Genomic DNA, 18638 nt, shown 5'->3' with positions numbered 1-18638 from the left:
TAAAAGGACATTTGTGGCATTTCCTTCCTTCTTAATACATTTCAGCAATATTATTTAGGTTGTGACAAGGTAGGAATGTTATAAAGAAGATAGCCCTATTTGGTAAAAGACCAAAACCATTGTATGTCAAGAACAGCTCAAATAAGCAAAGAGATGACTTTTTCATTACTTTAAGACATGAAGTTCAGTCAATCTCAATTCAACAAATGTTCAAGTTTCTTCAAGTGCAGTTGCAAAAACAAAGCGCTGTGATGAAACTGCCTCTCATGAGGACCGCCACAGGAAAGGAAGACCCAGAGTTACCTCTGCTGCAGAGGATAAGTAGATTAGAGTTACCAGCCTCAGACATTGTAGCCCAAATAAATGTTTCAGAGTTCAAGTAACAGACACATCTCAACATCAACTGTTGAGAAGAGACTGTGTGAATCTGGCCTTCATATTTGAATTGTAGAGTGAAGGAAAAGCTGTAATCAAAGGGTGGCTACTTTGAAGAATATAAAATATATATACAGTTGAAGTCGGAAGTTTACATACACCTTAGCCAAATACATTTAAACTCAGTTTTTCACCATTCCTGAAATTTTATCCTAGTAAAAATGTCCCTGTCTTAGGTCAGTTAGGATCACCACTTTATTTTAAGAATGTGAAATGTCAGAATAATAGTAGAGAGAATGATTTATTTCAGCATTTATTTATTTATTCACATTCCCAGTGAGTCATAAGTTTACATACACTCAATTAGTATTTGGTAGCATTGCCTTTAAATTGTTTAACTTGGGTCAAACGTTTCAGGTAGCCTTCCACAAGCTTCCCACAATAAGTTGGGTGAATTTTGGCCCATTCCTCCTGACAGAGCTGGTGTAACTGAGTCAGGTTTGTAGGCCTCTTTGCTCGCACATGCTTTTTCAGTTCTGCCCACAAGTTTTCTATAGGATTGAGGTCAGGGCTTTGTGATGGCCACTCCAATACCTTGACTTTGTTGTCCTTAAGCCATTTTGTCACAACTTCGGAAGTATGCTTGGGGTCATTGTCCATTTGGAAGAGCCATTTGTGACCAAGCTTTAACTTCCTGACTGATGTCTTGAGATGTTGCTTCAATATATCCACAACATTTTCCTCCCTCATGATGCCATCTAGTTTGTGAAGTGCACCAGTTCCTCCTGCAGCAAAGCACCCCCACAACATGATGCTGCCACCCCCGTGCTTCACAGTTGGGATGGTGTTCTTCGGCTTGCAAGCGTTCCCCTTTTTCCTTCAAACATGGTCATTATGGCCAAACAATTCTATTTTTATTTCATCAGACCAGAGGACATTTATACAAAAAGTACGATATTTGTCCCAATGTGCAGTTGCAAACCATAGTCTGTCTTTTATATGACGGTTTTGGAGCAGTGGCTTCTTCCTTGCTGAGCGGCCTTTCAGGTTATGTCGATATAGGACTCGTTTTTACTGTGGATATAGATCATTTTGTACCGGTTTCTTCCAGCATCTTCACAAGGTCCTTCACTGTTGTTCTGGGATTGATTTGCACTTTTCGCACCAAAGTACGTTCATCTCTAGGAGACAGAACGCCTCTCCTTCCTGAGCGGTATGATGGCTGCGTGGTCCGATGGTGTTTATACTTGCGTACTATTGTTAGTAGAGATGAACGTTGTACCTTCAGAGGCATTTGGAAATGGTTCAAGGATGAACAATTTTTTTTCTGATGTCTTGGCTGATTTATTTAGACTTTCCCATGTTGTCAAGCAAAGAGGCATTGAGTTTGAAGGTAGCCCTTGAAATATATCCACAGGTACACCTCCAATTGACTCAAATGATGTCAATTAGCCTATCAGAAGCGTCTAAAGCCATGACATAACTTTCTGGAATTTTCCAAGCTGTTAAAAAGGCACAGTCAACTTAGTGTATGTAAACTTTTGTGAAACAGAATTTTAAGTTAAATAATCTGTCTGTAAACAATTGTTGGAAAAAAATTGCTCGTGTCATGCACAATGTAGATGTCCTAACCGACTTGCCAAAACTAGTTTGTAAACAATACATTTGTGGAGTGGTTGAAAAAACGAGTTAATGACTCCAACATAAGTGTATGTAAACTTCCGACTTCAACTGTAGATTTGTTTAATAATTATTTGGTTACTACGTGATTCCTTGTGTTATTCATAGTTTAGATGTCTCCACTATTATTCTACAATTGTAAAATGAAAGAAAAACCCTGGAATGAGTAGGTGTTTCCAAACTTTTGACTGGTAGTGTATATACACATATATTACACATTCTCAAACTTCATTTTGTCTCATGAGTAAAAACATGATTTAAGGACTGACAACTAGACTTCATATTTATTAGTGTATTTTTGGCACAATGATTACAACCTTACAACCGCATAAACAGTATACATTTCCTGCCGGTGCTCTGATCTCATCCCAAATGAATGATTAACATTACACCTCCTCCCCTGGCCCTTAGAGTGAACTAAAACACAAGAGGCCTGGGGTTGTCTCAAATTGCACCCTTCCCTATATATAGTGGACTACATTTGAAAAGTATACACTACATAGGGAATAGGGAGCCATTTGGACCGCATCCCCAGTACACATAAAGCACCAACATAAGGCAATTATCACATCCTGTTTTTCCTGTGACCTTCCTATTCCTTTGGCTAGATTTATCAAAAACACTGAACCACCCACTCTTCAGAAATGACAACACTGCCATTCATCATAGTGGCTACTTAAGACCCAGTGCCAGATTACAACCTTGAATGGCAAAGTACAGAAAGGCCTTTAAATATACAAAAACATCCAAAAAGGTTGAACCACTTATTTAGTACACTGGGACAATGCAATGAGAGAGTAGAGAAAACAGAACCGTCAATATACCAACCACATGGTCCACTCAAGAGAGTAAAACATTTACAAAAGCAGAATCAGTAAAGTATGCATGAAAATAACAAAAAAAGTAAAGAATATTGTTCTTATAGAACAAATCTCATTACCTTATTTTTAACATTGTGTAAAAGGCAGCATTGGAAAATTATCTTCAGTCCACATTTCTTGCCATCGCTATAAACAGTGAAAGTGCTTAGTGATTTTCCTTACAAAAATCCACGTTTCACCAAAATTAAATGTGTACGAAAAAACGCATACATTTGACAAAAAACTGCAATTGCAAGTAGACAAATCTATGCAGCCAGCAATCAGACATGATAAAGACATAGAAAAGGAATAAACTGATTAACTGATAACTGATCAAAAATCCCTCTCAGTATGCTGCCATGGCTACTTCAGCAGAGTGAATGTCCAGGAATGAGTCCCCAAAACAACCCTTATTCCCTATATATAGTGCATAGACTCCACAGAGCTCTGGTCAAAAGTGGTGCAATATATAGGGAAAAGAGTGCCATTTGGGATGCAAGCTCCAGGAGGAGTCCCCTGAAAATAAGCCTGTTCTGGCAGTTTTTTTGAAGGGTCTGCTTTGGCCTTGAAGATCACATCTTGTTGAAACACTCCTTTGCGTTGGTCCACACTTGTATTCCCTGAGAGAGAGAGAGATAGAGGTGAGACAGAAACAGAGAGAAAAATAAGAATTTAACAACATATTTGGCATTGATAAAATGACACAAAATAAACATTTCCGGGCAGAATACTCTATATGTTTTAAGTATCTGTGGGGAGGTGTCACCTACCTTTTTGCACATGCTGATCTGCATGACCGCATAGCTAATTAGGGCCTCCTTCAGGTCCCGGTCCTTCTGGTCCTTAAAGCGTTCAATGTCTACCCAGGCAGTCTTCACAAACTCACTGGGGAGACAGACTTGCTTTAGAACCTTCTCAAATAATTTAAATGAAAAAATATGGTCAGCTGGTCAAACTTTCAAAGCAGCTGATTAGAGCAGCAAATTTAGTGATTCAATTATAACATGCTAGACAAATCGACTGACAGAGAGAAAAAGATGGAGACAGAGAGAAGAGATTGAGAATGGAGGGTTTCTCACTCGCTCTCGGTGTTCTTCTCTTTAACAGCCTCCTCTCCCTCCTTTAGCTGCTGTTCTAACACTTGTAACTTAGCCTCCCTCTGCTCTGCAGTCTCCTGGCCAAACAGCTTACTGGTCATCCCCTTCAGTGAGAACGTCCGCACAGTCTGAACACAGGGAGGGAAAGAAACATTCCATCTGGCCAGTCGGGTTTGGATAAGCTTAACTTTGATCAAATTCAATGTACGCATTTCTGTGCTTGCTACTATATGTGATCCATTGTGTCATTATCTTCTGGTGAGTTCCATGGCTCTTTAGAAACTGGGTTCATTCCCAAATGGCAAACTATACCCTACTGTACACTTCGTATTTGGGCTGACCCCAATTAGTTGACTGGTCGATTGTTTGGTCTTAGGCTATTGGTCGACCGAGATCGTTTTAGTCGAGTAGTCCCGCACACACGTCAAAAAGTTTAGACAACCCTACTTATTCCAGGGTTTCTCTTTATTTAAAAAAATGTTTCACTATATTGTACAATATTTGAGATTCTTCAAAGTAGCCACCCTTTGCCTTGATGACAGCTTCACACACACTTCAGACCCCTTGCCCTTTTTCCACATTTTGTTATGTTACAGCCTTTTTCTAAAATGGATTAAATACATTTTCCCCCCTCAGTCTACAAACAAAATGTTTCTACAACTTGTTTGGAGTCCACGTGTGGTAAATTCAATTGTTTGGACATGATTTGTAAAGGCAAACACCGGTCTATATAAAGTCCCACAGTTGACAGTGCACATCAGAGCAAAAACCAAGCCATGATGTCAAAGTAATTGTCCATAGAGCTCAGAGACAGGATTGTGTTTTGGTCAGGGCTTTTAGAAGGGCTTTGGTCAGGGAGGTGACCAAGAAACCGATGGTCACTCTGACAGTGCTCGAGAGTGCTCAGGACCTCGGAAGGTGTACCTTCACCCCAGTCTAACAGGACCCCAAACCCAAGAATACAGCAAAGACAACACAGAAGTGGCTTCGGGACAAGTTTCTGAATGTCCTTGAGTGGCCCAGCCAGAGTCCGGACTTGAACATCTCTGAAGAGACCTGAGAATAGTCGTGCAATGACGCTCCCCATCCAACCTGACAGAGCTTGAGAGGATCTGCAGAGAAGAAAGGGAGAAACTCCCCAAATACAGGTGTGCCAAGCTTCATACCCAAGAAGACTTGTGGCTGTAATCACTGCCAAAGGTGCTTCAACAAAGTACTGAAGAGTAAAGGGTCTGAAAACTTACAGTACCAGTCAAAAGTTTGGACACCTACTCATTCAAGGGTTTCTTTATTTTTTACTATGTTCTACATTGTAGAATAATAGTTAAGACATAAAAACTATGAAATACCACATATGGAATCATGTAGTAACCAAAAAAGTAGCCACCCTTTGCCTTGATGACAGCTTTGCACACTCTTGGCATCCTCTCAACCAACTTCATGAGGTAGTCACCTGGAATGCATTTCAATTAACAGGTGTGTCTTGTTAAAAGTACATTTTCCAGATTACAGTCCATCAACACATGAAGGTCAGTCAATGATGGACTGTCATTTCCCTTTGCTTATATGAGCGGTTCTTGCAATAATATGGACTTGGTATTTTACCAAATAGAGCCATCTTCTGTATACCAACCCTACTTTGTCACAACACAACTGATTGGCTCAAACGCATTAAGAAAGAAATTCCACAAATAAACGTTTAACAAAGCACACCTGTTAATTGAAATGCATTCGAGGGGTCTACCTCATGAAGCTGGTTGAGCGAATGCCAAGAGTGTGCAAAGCTGTCATCAAGGCAAAGGGTGGCTACTTTGAAGAATCTAAAATATATTTTGATTTGTTTAACACTTTGTTGGTTACTACATGATTCCATGTGTGTCATTTCATAGTTTGTCTTCACTATTATTCTACAATGTAGAAAAAAAGAGAAAGAAAAACCCTTGAATGAGTAGGTGTCCAAACTTTTGACTGGTACTGTATATAACAACTCACCCCAGTGACCAGTTCCTCCTTCTGCTGTTTCTTACAGGCTAGGTCCAGTGCAACCATCTCCAGCTCAAACTGTGTCAACTCATGCTTTCTGCATACCGCCCTGCAGAAACAGAGGCCTTTGCTGATCATCATGGCTGCTACTGGATGTACTGATGCCTAGCTGCTTATTATGGTTGCTACTGTACATGTATGATCATTATACACCATACACACACAGGGTCAGAGGACTGTTCTATAGATTCAATGAGGGGGGCTCACTGAGTACACTATATGCCTTGGGAATTTTGTCCACACAGGTCTTCGTCAAGGTAATGTGAGGATGTGAAGCTACCTACATAACACATACAACCTAGGGCACACTGACTAGTGATTTGGCATGATGATCTTCAGGGATGTCAAACCTATTTTGCAATGGGGGCCATCTTCAATGAGGTCTGGAGGGCCGCATCAAAATTGGATTGTCGACAATTTGCTAAAAATAGTCCTCTACCATAATTATTTAAATGTCGATGCTCCCTACCTGCTTTCAGGACAGTGATTATTAGCAAGATGGACAGACAAGAAACTATCATTTCTACACATTCTCAATTTGCATTAGTATATATTGAGTTTGCCCCCCCAAAAAATAAAAAATAAAATATTTTGTTTTAACTCAAACCACCCGTGGGCCAGATTGGACCAATCGCGGGTCATATGTTTGACACCCCTGGTTTATATAGTGATATGTACTTGGCCTACAGAAGCAGTCCCAGTGTAGTAAATACCTTAGTGCATCAGTATAGAACAGGTACTCCTTCAGCTGATCAGCATAGTGCTCCTCCTCCTCCAGAATATCATCTACAGAAGCAGCATACCTGTAGACAAGACGGGAGTCCATATGAATACATTTGCTTTACAACAATCACACCTTTAACAGAGGGATGGGGACTACATATGCTTTACTCCCCCAGAGTCAGATGAACTCGTGGATACCATTTTTATATCTCTGCGTGCAGTTTGAAGGAAGTGGCTAACTAACGCAAATGCTAGTAGACATCAGACTTCCAGTCATTGCACTAATGCTAGTTAGCATTGGCTCACGAAACTAACACCAACTCCCTTCATAATGGACACAGAGACTGGTATCCATGAGCTCATCTGACTCTGGGGAAGTAGTTAACGGGCCTCATTGACAAAATCCTGAGGTATCCCTTTAAAAGCTATAGGTACCTGCATCCCAAATGGCACCCTACATAGTGGACTACCTTTGACCAGTCCCCATTTGGACTCGAACGTTGACAGAAATTCTGCCTTACTTGATACGCCTCAGTGGCCAAGCGCTGTGACCCCAGACCTCTAGAATTGAGTCCTACAATCTAGTAACCATCAGTGACGTGGTAGGGGCTAATCATGTTATTACTCTGAGGTGTGGGTGCATGTTACTACTCCAAGGACAGGGCCTGAGACCACTCATGTCACTCAAAGAGAACTATACACAGCACCCAAGTTGAAAGTAAAAGCCTCTGGCTATTTGCCAGCCAGTTCTCAGTTTGAACCCAGAACCTTCACAACTCAAGTCACCCCAGTCCTCATGGTCAGCTACCTGCTACAGCAGACTATGCTTCAAATATGAAATGCTTTCAAATCAAAACACGGTAAACGTGTTGTATAGCTTAACTAGGAACCATGTAATATGTACAGCGTTGCTGGGGGGGGGAATGGCGTTGTGCAACACCTCAACATATCAGCTACTTTAGTGAGTCTGTATGAGGTCACAGAGGGTAAGGAAAGAGGTTGGCTATGTCTGAAATGGCAACATTTTCACTATATATTGCATAATTTTGACATACCATTCTGTTGTAATCCAATAAAATTGTTATGATTAATATGGTAGATTATTGCATGGTTACAACTAAATTGCCTTAGTGTTAGTGTTTAACCTGAGATTGGGAGTTCGATCCCCGGTCGAATCATACCAAAGACTGTATAACTGGAACCAGATGAGTCTCTGCTTGGGACTCTAATTTACCTGTAATTTAACCAGGTAGTCCAGTTGAGAACAAGATAAAGCAAAGCAGTTCGACAAAAACAACAGAGTTGCACATGGGATAGACAAATGTACAGTCAAAAACACAATAGAAAAATCTATATACAGTGTGTGCAAATGTAGTATGATTAGGGAGGTAAGGCAATAAATAGGCCATAGTGGCAAAATAATTACAATTTAGCATTACCACTGGAGTGATAGATGTGCAGATGATAATGTGCAAGTAGTGATACTGGGGTGCAAAAGAGCAAAAATAAATAACATATGGGGATGAGGTAGTTGGAAGGGCTATTTACAGGTGCAATGATCGGTAAGCTGCTCTGACAGCTGATATGCGTTAAGTTAGTGAGGGAGATACGAGTCTCCAGCTCCAGTGATTTTTGCAAATCATTACAGTCATTGGCAGCAGAGAACTGGAAGGAAAGGCGGCCAAAGGAGGTGTTGGCTTTGGGGATGACTAGTGAAATATACCTGCTGGAGCGCGTGCTACGGATGGGTGTTACTATGGTGACCAATGAGCTGAGATAAGGCAGGGTTTTTACCTAGCAACGACTTATAGTTGACCTGGAGCCAGTGGGTTTGGCGACGAATATGAAGCGAGGGCCGGCCAACGGGAGCATACAGGTCGTAGTGGTGGGTAGTATATGGGGCTTTGGTGACAACAGATGGCACTGTGATAGACTACATCCAATTTACTGAGTAGAGTGTTGGAGGCTATTTTCTAAATGAGATTGTTGAAGTCTAGGATAGGTAGGATAGTACATTTTATGAGGGTATGTTTAGCAGCATGAGTGAAGGAGGCTTTGTTGCGAAATAGGAAGCAGATTCTAGATTTCATTTTGGATTGGAGATGCTTAATTTGAGTCTGGAAGGAGAGTTTACAGTCTAACCAGACACCTAGGTATTTGCAGTTGTCCACATATTCTGTCAGAACAGTCCAAAGTAGTGATGCTAGTCGGGCGGGCAGGTGCGGGCAGCGATCGGTTGAAGAGCATGCATTTAGTTTTACTAGCATTTAAGAGCAGTTGGAGGCCACGGAAGGAGTGTTGTATGGCATTGAAGCTCGTTTGGAGGTTGTTAACAGTGTCAAAAGAAGGCCCAGGTGCATACAGAATGGTGTTGTCTGCGTAGAGGTGGATCAGAGAATCACCAGCAGCAAGAGCGACATCATTGATGTATACAGAGAAAAGAGTCGGCCCGAGAATTGAACCCTGTGGAACCCCCATAGAGACTGCCAGCGGTCCGGACAACAGGCCCTCCAATTTGACACACTGAACTCTGTCTGAGAAGTAGTTGGTGAACCAGGCGAGGCAGTCATTTGAGAAACCAAGGCTATCGAGTCTGCCGATAAGAATGAGTCGAAAGCCTTGGCCAGGTCAATGAAGACGGCTGCACAGTACTGTCTTTTATCGACGGCAGTTATGATATTGTTTAAGACGTTGAGCATGGCTGAGGTGCACCCATGACCAGCTCGGAAACCAGATTGCATAGCGGAGAAGGTACGGTGGGATTCGAAATGGTCGGTGATCCGTTTGCTTACTTGTATTTAGAAGATTTTAGAAAGGAAGGGCAGCATAGATATGGGTCTGTAACAGTTTGGGTCTAGAGTGTCTCCCTCTGAAGACGGGGATGACCGCGGCAGCTTTCCAATTTTTAGGGATCTCAGATGATACGAAAGAGAGGCTGAACAGGCTAGTAAGGGGTTGCAAACATTGAGGCGGATCATTTTAGAACGAGAGGGTACATATGGTCTAGCCCAGCTGATTTGTAGGGGTCCAGATTTTGCAGCTCTTTCAGAACATCTGCTATCTGGATATGGATGAAGGAGAAGCGGAGGGGGGCTTGGGCAAGTTGCTCACGGGGGGTGCTGAGCTGTTGGCTGGGGTAGCCAGGTGGGAAGCATGGCCAGCCGTAGAAAGATGCTTATTGAAATTCTCGATTTATCGGTGGTGACAGTGTTTCCTAGCCTCAGTGCAGTGGGCAAACATTTTCTTTTTTGGGGGGGAGGGGGGGAGGGGGAGTGGTGCTATAGGGTGCAAATTTCTGTTTGAAAAAGCTAGCCTTTGCATATTGGTTCCTAACTTCCCTGAAAATGTGCATATCGCGGGGGCTATTCGATGATAATGCAGTACGCCACAGGATGTTTTTGTGTAATAGGATGTTTTCCAGTAAAGTCTGGAGTGAACCAAGGGCTATATCTGTTCTTAGTTCTACATTTTTTTTGAACGGGGCATTCTTATTTTAGATGGTGAGGAAAGCACTTTTAAAGAATAACCAGGCATCCTCTACTGACGGGATGTAGTCAATATACTTCAAGGATACCTGGGCCAGGTCGATTAGAAAGGCCTGCTCGCTGAAGTGTTTTAGGGAGCGTTTGACAGTGATGAGGGATGGTCGTTTGACTGCGGACCCATTACACACACAGGCAATGAGGCAGTGATCGCTGAGATCCTGGTTGAAGACAGCAGAGGTGTATTTTGAGGGCAGGTTGGTCAGGATGATATCTATTAGGGTGCCCCTATTTACAGATTTAGGGTTGTACCTGGTAGGTTCCTTGATAATTTGTGTGAGATTGAGGGCATCTAGCTTAGATTGTAGGACGGCCGGGGTGTTAACCTCTTCAGTCGACCCTCTACTTTTTTGAACATTCTGTTAAAAATCGCGCAACATTTCAGCGCCCTGCTACTCATGCCAGGAATATAGTATATGCATTTGCTTAGTCTGTGTGGATAGAAAACACTCAGACGTTTAAAAAACTGGTTAAATCACTGCTGTGGCTTTACCAGAACAGCATTTACATCGAAAAGCACAGGAAAAACTGATCACTGAAAATGGGGAAAATATATCCATGCGCTACTTGAACCCATTGATAAACGTGAACCACAATTAATTGACTGAGGTTGCAGTACCTACAGCTTCCACAGGGTGTCTAGAGTCTTGTCATTTCCCTTCGAGTTTTTTCTTGGTCAAACACATACAGGACAAACACATACATCTACATCATCTACATCTACATACATCTTGGTCAAACACATACATCTAATCCGGTCTAGGACCGGATATTTTCGCTGAGTTTCTAGCCGGACATTTTTCCAGACGGACAGCTAATAATCTTTACATCGCCTCCTGATTAATTTTATCGCTTATTAACATTTACTAATACCTAAAGTTGCATTACAAACGTATTTCGAAGTGTTTTGTGAAAGTTTATCGTCGACTTTTTGAATTTTAAAAAATGACGTTACGTTTTGAAACGATGTTTTTTTCGTTTATCACACAGTCTACATATAACGATATCTAGGCTTTATATGGACCGATTTAATCGAAATAAAGACCCAAATAGTGTTTATGGGACATCTAGGAGTGCCAACAAAGAAGATGGTGAAAGGTAATGAATGTTTTCTATTTTATTGTGCGGTTTGTGTAACGCCGAAATGCTAATTATTTTGTTTACGTCCCCTGTGGGTCTTTTGGGGTGTTGCATGCTATCAGATAATAGCTTCTCATGCTTTCGCCGAAAAGCATTTTAAAAATCTGACTTGTTGCCTGGATTCACAACGAGTGTAGCTTTAATTCGATACCCTGCATGTGTATTTTAATGAACTTTTGAGTTTTAACTAATACTATTAGCATTTAGCGTAGCGCATTTGCATTTCCAGAGCTCTAGTTGGGACGCAAGCGTCCCGGGTAGAAGCAACAGGTTAAGCATATCCCAGTTTAGGTCACCTAACAGTACGAACTCTGAGGATAAATGGGGGGGCAGTCAATTCACATATGGTGAGGGGGGTCTATAACAAGCAGCAACAGTGAGAGACTCGTTTCTGGTAAGGTGGATTTCTAGTAGAAGCTCAAACTGTTGGGGCACAGACCTGGATAGTATGACAGAACTCTGCAGGCTAACTCCGCCCCCTTTGGCAGTTCTATCTTGATGGAGAATGTTGTAGTTGGGGATGGAAAATTTAGAATTTCAGACAAGGCTAGGACAGGGTTGGCAGAGTGTGCGAAAGCAGTGAATAAAACAAACTTAGGGAGGAGGCTTCTGATGTTAACATGCATGAAACCAAGTATTTCACGGTTACAGAAGTCAACAAATGAGAGCGCCTGGGGAATAGGTGTGCTACTCGGGGCTACAGGGCCTAGGTTAACCTCTACATCACCAGAGGAACAGAGGAGGAGTAGGATAAGGGTACAGCTAATGACCTGAGTTTGAGGTTTTGGCCGACAGGTAAACAAAAAGAGGTACCGCGTTATTGAACAGTCCAGCAGGCATCAGCTTTGTAGCAGAGTGATCATAGGGTCCAAAGAGCAGCAATAGGAGAGTCAGGGAGCCATTCGGTAGTCGCTACTATGTTAGGCGAGCCGGAGACAACGGCGTTCAGAAAGCTAGCGGATGGGTCTTCGGCGACAGCGCAACGGAAAAGCCTGTTGAAACCACAACGGACGATTACGTTGGCAGACCAGTTGTGTTGGACAGGCGGGGCTCTGTGTCGACAATAGAGGGTCCAGGCCAATTGGCAAAAGTGGTATTGTAGCCCAAGAAGTTAGCTGGTATATTGGCCTTGTGCGAGGATAGCTCAAGGCTAACCAGTGCTTGCTTCGGGACAGAGTCGTTAGCTAACAGTAGCCACTCAATTGCAGCTAGCTAGCGGCGATGATCCGGTGTAATGGTCCAGAGCTTGCGGCAGGAATCCGGTGATGTGGTAGAGAAGCAGTCTGATATGCTCTGGGTTGATATTGCGCTGTGCAGACTGGTATGTATTATCCGAGCTAAAACTGGCTGGTGTCCGAGCTAAAGGTTAAGACTGCTAGCCGTGGCTAACAAAGACTGGTAGCTAGTTAGCTGGCTAGCTCCTGAAGGAGGTTCCAGTTATAAGGAATAAAATGAGTAGATCTGTACCATATTGGGTGAGGCAGTTTGGAGGAAAGTATATTAGTTCGTATATAGAAAGTGAAATTAAAATATATTAAAAAAAAACTGACTATTTACACGGGATAAGACAAAGCATTGAGTGGACAGATTGGTGGTAAGGCCCTGCAATAGCCTAGCTTCCTGTCCAGGAGGTGTACTTGTACATCATGCTGCCTTAAGCTACAGAAACAGCTTGTATAAGCCAAACTTGTGCAAGGCTACTTACCTACAACTCAGTGTGTTCGTGTATCACTAGGTAGGTTTCCAACCAATTGGTAAGAGATTTTCATGCAAATATTCCAGTAACCGCATAAAACAAATACACATTTTCCCAGTAGTGGAATGCGTCCACCAAATGGACTTGTTCCAGATAAAAATGTGTGTGATGAAGTACAGTATTGCACAAAAAATATACTTTTTCGCTGAAGTTTTCCATCGCATTTTCAACTCTACCGTCAATTGTGTGGGAGAACCACACACCATATATCATCGCATGACTCCAAATTTACTTCGACATGCTAGTTATTATATCAATTTTTGCACCTAAAGGCATTTCCAATAACATTTTCAGCATAATTAATTTTACAGATACAAAAAGATCTCACCATGTCAAACGAACAAATGATCTGTCAGCATTTATAAAATGACACCGAAACTTCCTGTTTCCATCACAGCTGTCATGATTTTGTTTTGAACGATATGACTTTACTCGCATAAAAACTGTGGAAGGAAACGTGGTTATTGAAAACACTTACGCATCCATGTGATGGCCAGCACTTTGTAGTCCATCTCCCATTTCTTTCTCTATGGCACTCCACTCACTGTCCAACACATGCATAGAGAACATACTTCACAAAAAAACACAAGTATGCATTTGACATACACTTAAAACATTACATAGTACATAATGCAACAGCTTTATACACACACACCCTTTCGTCCAAACACACAACTCTTACCTGAAGACTCGTCCATAGTTTCCATGCACTTTGTACACCCCATACAGTCGATCTGCTACCCTCTGAGTGGATGAAGAAGGTCAAGTTCTAGGTTAAATTTCGCAGTTTCTTTGATACTGCTGCTTCCATGTTATGTTACATATGGTGTTATGAAACAGAGACAATAGTGAGGTAGTGTCGCAGACAGCCGCTTTGTTGAGGAGTGTTCTACTTACTATGGACATGTGGTAGTCGTACCTAGCTACCATAAGTTGAATGCATCATAGCCCCCTTGTTCAGTTATCAGATAAAACATACAGCTGGTCTATCTGTGTAATGTATGTGAATTTCCACACTGGAGGTTATAGCGTGACATTTGGGACACAAACCTAGGTTGTATGTTACAACTTGCAGTGTGCTGGATGGTGTAGTCCGTCTAATTGTGACCCTTTTATGTGTGTTACAACCGGCTGGCAGTATGTCTAGTCATTAAGTTGTGTGTTACAGCAGCAGCCAATCCAATTTTATCAGATAGACCAGCTGTGCGATTTATCCTTCTGATGCATGTCAACTTCCAGCCCAGCTCATGTGTTTTAACGCTAGTTGTATGTCTAGTCTCGTCAGTAAAATGTATGTTACAGCTGGCAGTATAGTAAACAGACCTGGGTTCAAATACTATTTGAAATCAGTCAAAATACTTTGTCTTTGCTCAATTCAGCTTCCCTGGCTCAATGGAACAATTGAATAGTTCCAAAACTCCAAACCTCACCCATCTGGCATTACAGGCAAGCTAGACCAAACATTCAGTTTTTGAAAGATCAAATAATAGTTGAACCCAGGTCTGGTTGTCAGTCTAGTCAGTAAGACGTGTGAATATGCCGACAGCTGCCTGTACTTACCGCCCGTACTCTCAGCAGCTGGGAGAGTACAGTCTGTAGCTCGTCACTGTAGTGTTTCAACTCTGTAAACCTTCTGCAGACGCCAGGGCCAGAGAAGAACAAGAATCAACACTTTCTTCCCAGCAAGGCAGATAAACAAGACAATTGTCAATGTTGGAACTGACATTGACCTGCTCCTACTGTACTTCCCACACAGTCCCAGAACAAATTATGGCAGTACATCAAATAAAAGAGGAATGAGATGGATAGTAGAGACAGAGTCCAAATTATTAATGTTACAACACATGGAGATAGAAGTGCATTTTTGGCTCCACACAAAAGAAAACTGACAAGAAAACAATGGATGGATCCTAAATGGCACCCTATTCTCCCTATAAAGTACACTACTTTTTACCAGAGTACTATATACACCAGGGCCAGGACGATACCAGTATCACGATACTCATTAGTATTGTGGAAAGGTAAAACAAAAAAACCAAAGCAGATTTAACTTCAGGAAAACAGCCCTAATGTTGGACACAAACATTATTATGGCACACAGTGTTGTACATACAGCAGGTTCTTAAAGGACCAAAGAGTATGGTCTGCTTCGTGTTGCCCTTTTTGCCAAGGAAAAAAATATTGCAATACTGGTATCATGACAGCCCTATCATACAGTTTACCCTTTAGGGTGTCATTTGGGACGGAACATTTCTATGACCTACCCATCTGGATTCTTCACCCTGAATGCTGCATTCACAGCTTTCAACCTGGAATCAGCCTGTATAAAAAAGACAAATTAAATATCAAATGGTTTCCTATGTTTGTTAGTTCAGAAGTTGCTATTGATGACTTGAATAATTTTAGACAACACTGTACCTTTGAGACATAAAATATGATGTATCAGAATAAGTATAAAAAATATATATATATATATATATATTTTTATACTTATCAAAAATGTACACAGATTACCACCTTTACAATATACCTTTATTACACCGCTATGGTTTGCAAAGTCACATGAGGTCGCCTGGTAAGGTATTATCAAAGAAAGTTGACAGGACAATGCAACCACGAAAAGACCATAAAGTGCTGATGGAGTGAGTACCTTTGCTTGAAATCCTGTCTCGTACACCATTTCCTTCCAATCTTTATCCTGCTGGACAGAGAGAGGATGCTGTGTGACTTTGACAAAGACCATTAGAGATAGGAGAGCCTGATGCATGGGGGCACTGGGGGCACACTGTCACACCATCAACTCAAAAGGTTGAAGGTGATCCTATCAACTCTCCATGACAGAACGACTACAGCAGCACAGTAGAGTTTAGCTAAAGGCCTACTTCATAAGACATTATTTACAAAACTCTCAACCCTTCGAGCTAATAGCCTAACTACCGATCAAGCAACATTACATCGGCGGAAAAGTGTGAATGGAAGAATTGTTCAAATACTGCTGCTGCAGGATTATTTTGCTGCGACAATACTGGTCAAATAAAGATACTACATCTGTAACTGACCTCAGTGAGGAAGATATAGAATATATTGTCATTGCAGAGAACTGGGTGGGAGGCGACTCTGTGCAGGAAGTTTTCCAGTCCAACCCTTCTCCTCTCCACAAAGTCTGGGTCCATGTTGTCCGCCGACAGCTTGTGCCACACAATCTCTGCCTGTGAGAAACCGACAAATAATTACTACTATATTGACAAGGAGACAAAACATTAGCTTCAGGAATGTCTTCAACATAAAACTGGATGTTGTACAGAGCATTACAGGTATTTAGTAAGTACATCATGCTACAAATATCACTTCCTAAACTACACTGCATTAATTTAATCCAAGGCATCCTCCTTGTTCTCACGTACCCTCTTCTCAGGTAATGGGGCAACAACGACAAAGGGATAGGTGACCAACAGGTAGTTTCTGAGAAGCTCAAACTCGCTGTATCTTCGCCATAAGGAGTCTGGGGTTATACCTTCTGTCAGAGCATCAACCGGCCTGTCAGAAGAGAGGGAAGGATTTAAGTCATACAACTGGCCTTGACTAAGAGTACCACCTAAACATTTGATACATATTACAGTATCTAAGCCATCTTTCAAGGTACCAAGTACAGTATTATCCAACATTCTATGAATTCTTGATGCCAACACTTTGACATAAAGCAAGAGAGAGAAACACTACTGACAGAGAAAGAGAGATAAAGGGGAAGGGAGACTTCAACTTTAGAAGTATATGTGGATCCAGCAGCAAGGACTAGGGAGAAAGGGAAAGGGAAAAGAGCAGGGAAAGAGTTAAATACAGGAAAATAAGTAGCTGGGTGGTAATCTCCAGTCTAACTGCACTGAGTGCCTGGCTCCAATACACTCCTCCAATACACTCCCTTCTCAATGGCCCACTGGTAAACAAAGGCCCAGTGTGTGTGTGTGTACAGTATGTATAGCTTGTGTGCTTACATGATTTCCGTGTGTGCACGTTTATTGTGTGATTGCATGGAATGAAACCAGTAAATAGATAGCTAGCTAGATAAAAGTAAGAAAGAAAGCTGGTGTGATGTGCAGTTCTTGAACAAACCAAACTTATATAACACATTCTCAATGAATGGAGTGTCTAATTTCAAATGTTTTACCTTTAACTAGGCAAGTCTGTTAAGAACAAATTCATAATGACGGCCTAGGAACTGTGGGTTAACTGCATTGTTCAGGGACAGAAAAACAGATTTGTTCCTTGTCAGCTCGGCGATTCGATCTAGCAACCTTTCGGTTACTGGCCCAACACTAACCACTAGGCTACCTGCCGCCCACATAATTCTAAAAGAGTCAGATGTTTGAATCATCATCATCATGGCCAGATCACCTGTAATGACAGTGTGGAATTATGAGCAGACAAGGTGGTATAGGTGTGATTGTGGAAGTAGCTGTTCGTGGCAGTGTCACAAAATGGTAGTACTGGCCTGGAAGATGTAGGCGATCACAAATAGTTTGAGAGAATTCACACAGATAAGGCATAATTACCGTGTCTCAATTAGATAAACAGTGTACATCTCCTGCATGTTGACTGTATTCTTCCCAGTCCTTTTCTCTGCCTCTGCAACGCTGATCTCCATCTTTCGTAAAAGACTCGTCCCTTTTTCAATCTCAACCATCTAGAATAGGCCAATGCACATCATAACAATAATAATGCAATATAATTGTATGTATGTTTGCAATCATGGGCATCAATAATTGGTCAAGCTGGTTCTAGTACTTGTAACATAAGCCAAGTCCCTTTAAACCGCTGGCCCCTCCTGTAAAATTTGCAACTTTGTAGCAGAAAAAAAGTTGTTGGCTAGCAAACTAGCTAGTTCCTGGTAATGGTCAAGCTAACCATGTTAATAAGAACGATCTAGCTAACTTTACTTTATGTCGACGTGGACATTACAATGAGTTGTGAACTTTTAGCGGTCATTTCCTGCACATGCAGCTACCTACAGCTGCTGCTGGCTCAGTGGAGCTCTCTGCGAAACTCCGTGGATTAATCAGGCCTAGAAAACCCAACTCATTCAAACAGGCTCCCTAACAACTTTGCTACGTCCAAATGCCTCGCTTTTTGACAATACGAATTTTGAAGCTATACCGTGTTTTTAATGTTGTTATCTAATTCTGCCGAGGTGAGCTCGGTGTTCCCGATCACGGCTACATCCTTGGGTCCGGAGTCTGCCATCATATCTTCCTGAGTTGTGTGTTGTTGTCAGGGGTATAGCAGCCAGACATAACCTCGCATGCGCACTTTTAACCCTTTTATTTTCCCAACCTCAACCAGAGATCTGTGACGAGATGCTAATGTACCCACCCTAACTATGGGAGTCGTTGTGCCAACCATGGGAAGGCAGGCGACACGCTTTGGT

General features: G+C 41.9%; 1 protein-coding gene across 2 annotated transcripts; it reads right to left on the bottom strand.

Annotated features, from left to right (window-relative positions):
- Window positions 1-2320: 2320 nt before the first annotated feature.
- LOC115129613 (sorting nexin-4-like) lies at window positions 2321-18518 on the bottom strand. 2 transcript variants are annotated; one of them, XM_029660174.2, is made up of 14 exons: window positions 18368-18518; window positions 17767-17897; window positions 16621-16753; window positions 16276-16425; window positions 15867-15917; window positions 15481-15536; window positions 14777-14849; window positions 13899-13960; window positions 13695-13760; window positions 6769-6858; window positions 6005-6104; window positions 3995-4140; window positions 3686-3800; window positions 2321-3535 (listed from the first exon to the last, which is right to left on the bottom strand). In XM_029660174.2, the coding sequence occupies exons 1-14, from the start codon at window positions 18455-18457 to the stop codon at window positions 3488-3490; spliced, it is 1311 nt and encodes a 436-aa protein (XP_029516034.2). In that variant the 5' UTR covers window positions 18458-18518; the 3' UTR covers window positions 2321-3487. The 2 variants fall into 2 exon arrangements, with proteins under 2 accessions (XP_029516034.2, XP_029516043.2); XM_029660183.2 differs by having other exon boundaries at window positions 15867-15914.
- Between the last annotated feature and the right edge of the window lie 120 nt (window positions 18519-18638).

The sequence above is a fragment of the Oncorhynchus nerka genome, linkage group LG1, assembly GCF_034236695.1.
Source record: "Oncorhynchus nerka isolate Pitt River linkage group LG1, Oner_Uvic_2.0, whole genome shotgun sequence".
Lineage (NCBI taxonomy): Eukaryota > Metazoa > Chordata > Actinopteri > Salmoniformes > Salmonidae > Oncorhynchus > Oncorhynchus nerka.
Note: the sequence above shows the minus strand (reverse complement) of the source record. Positions and strands in the feature narration are given on the sequence as shown.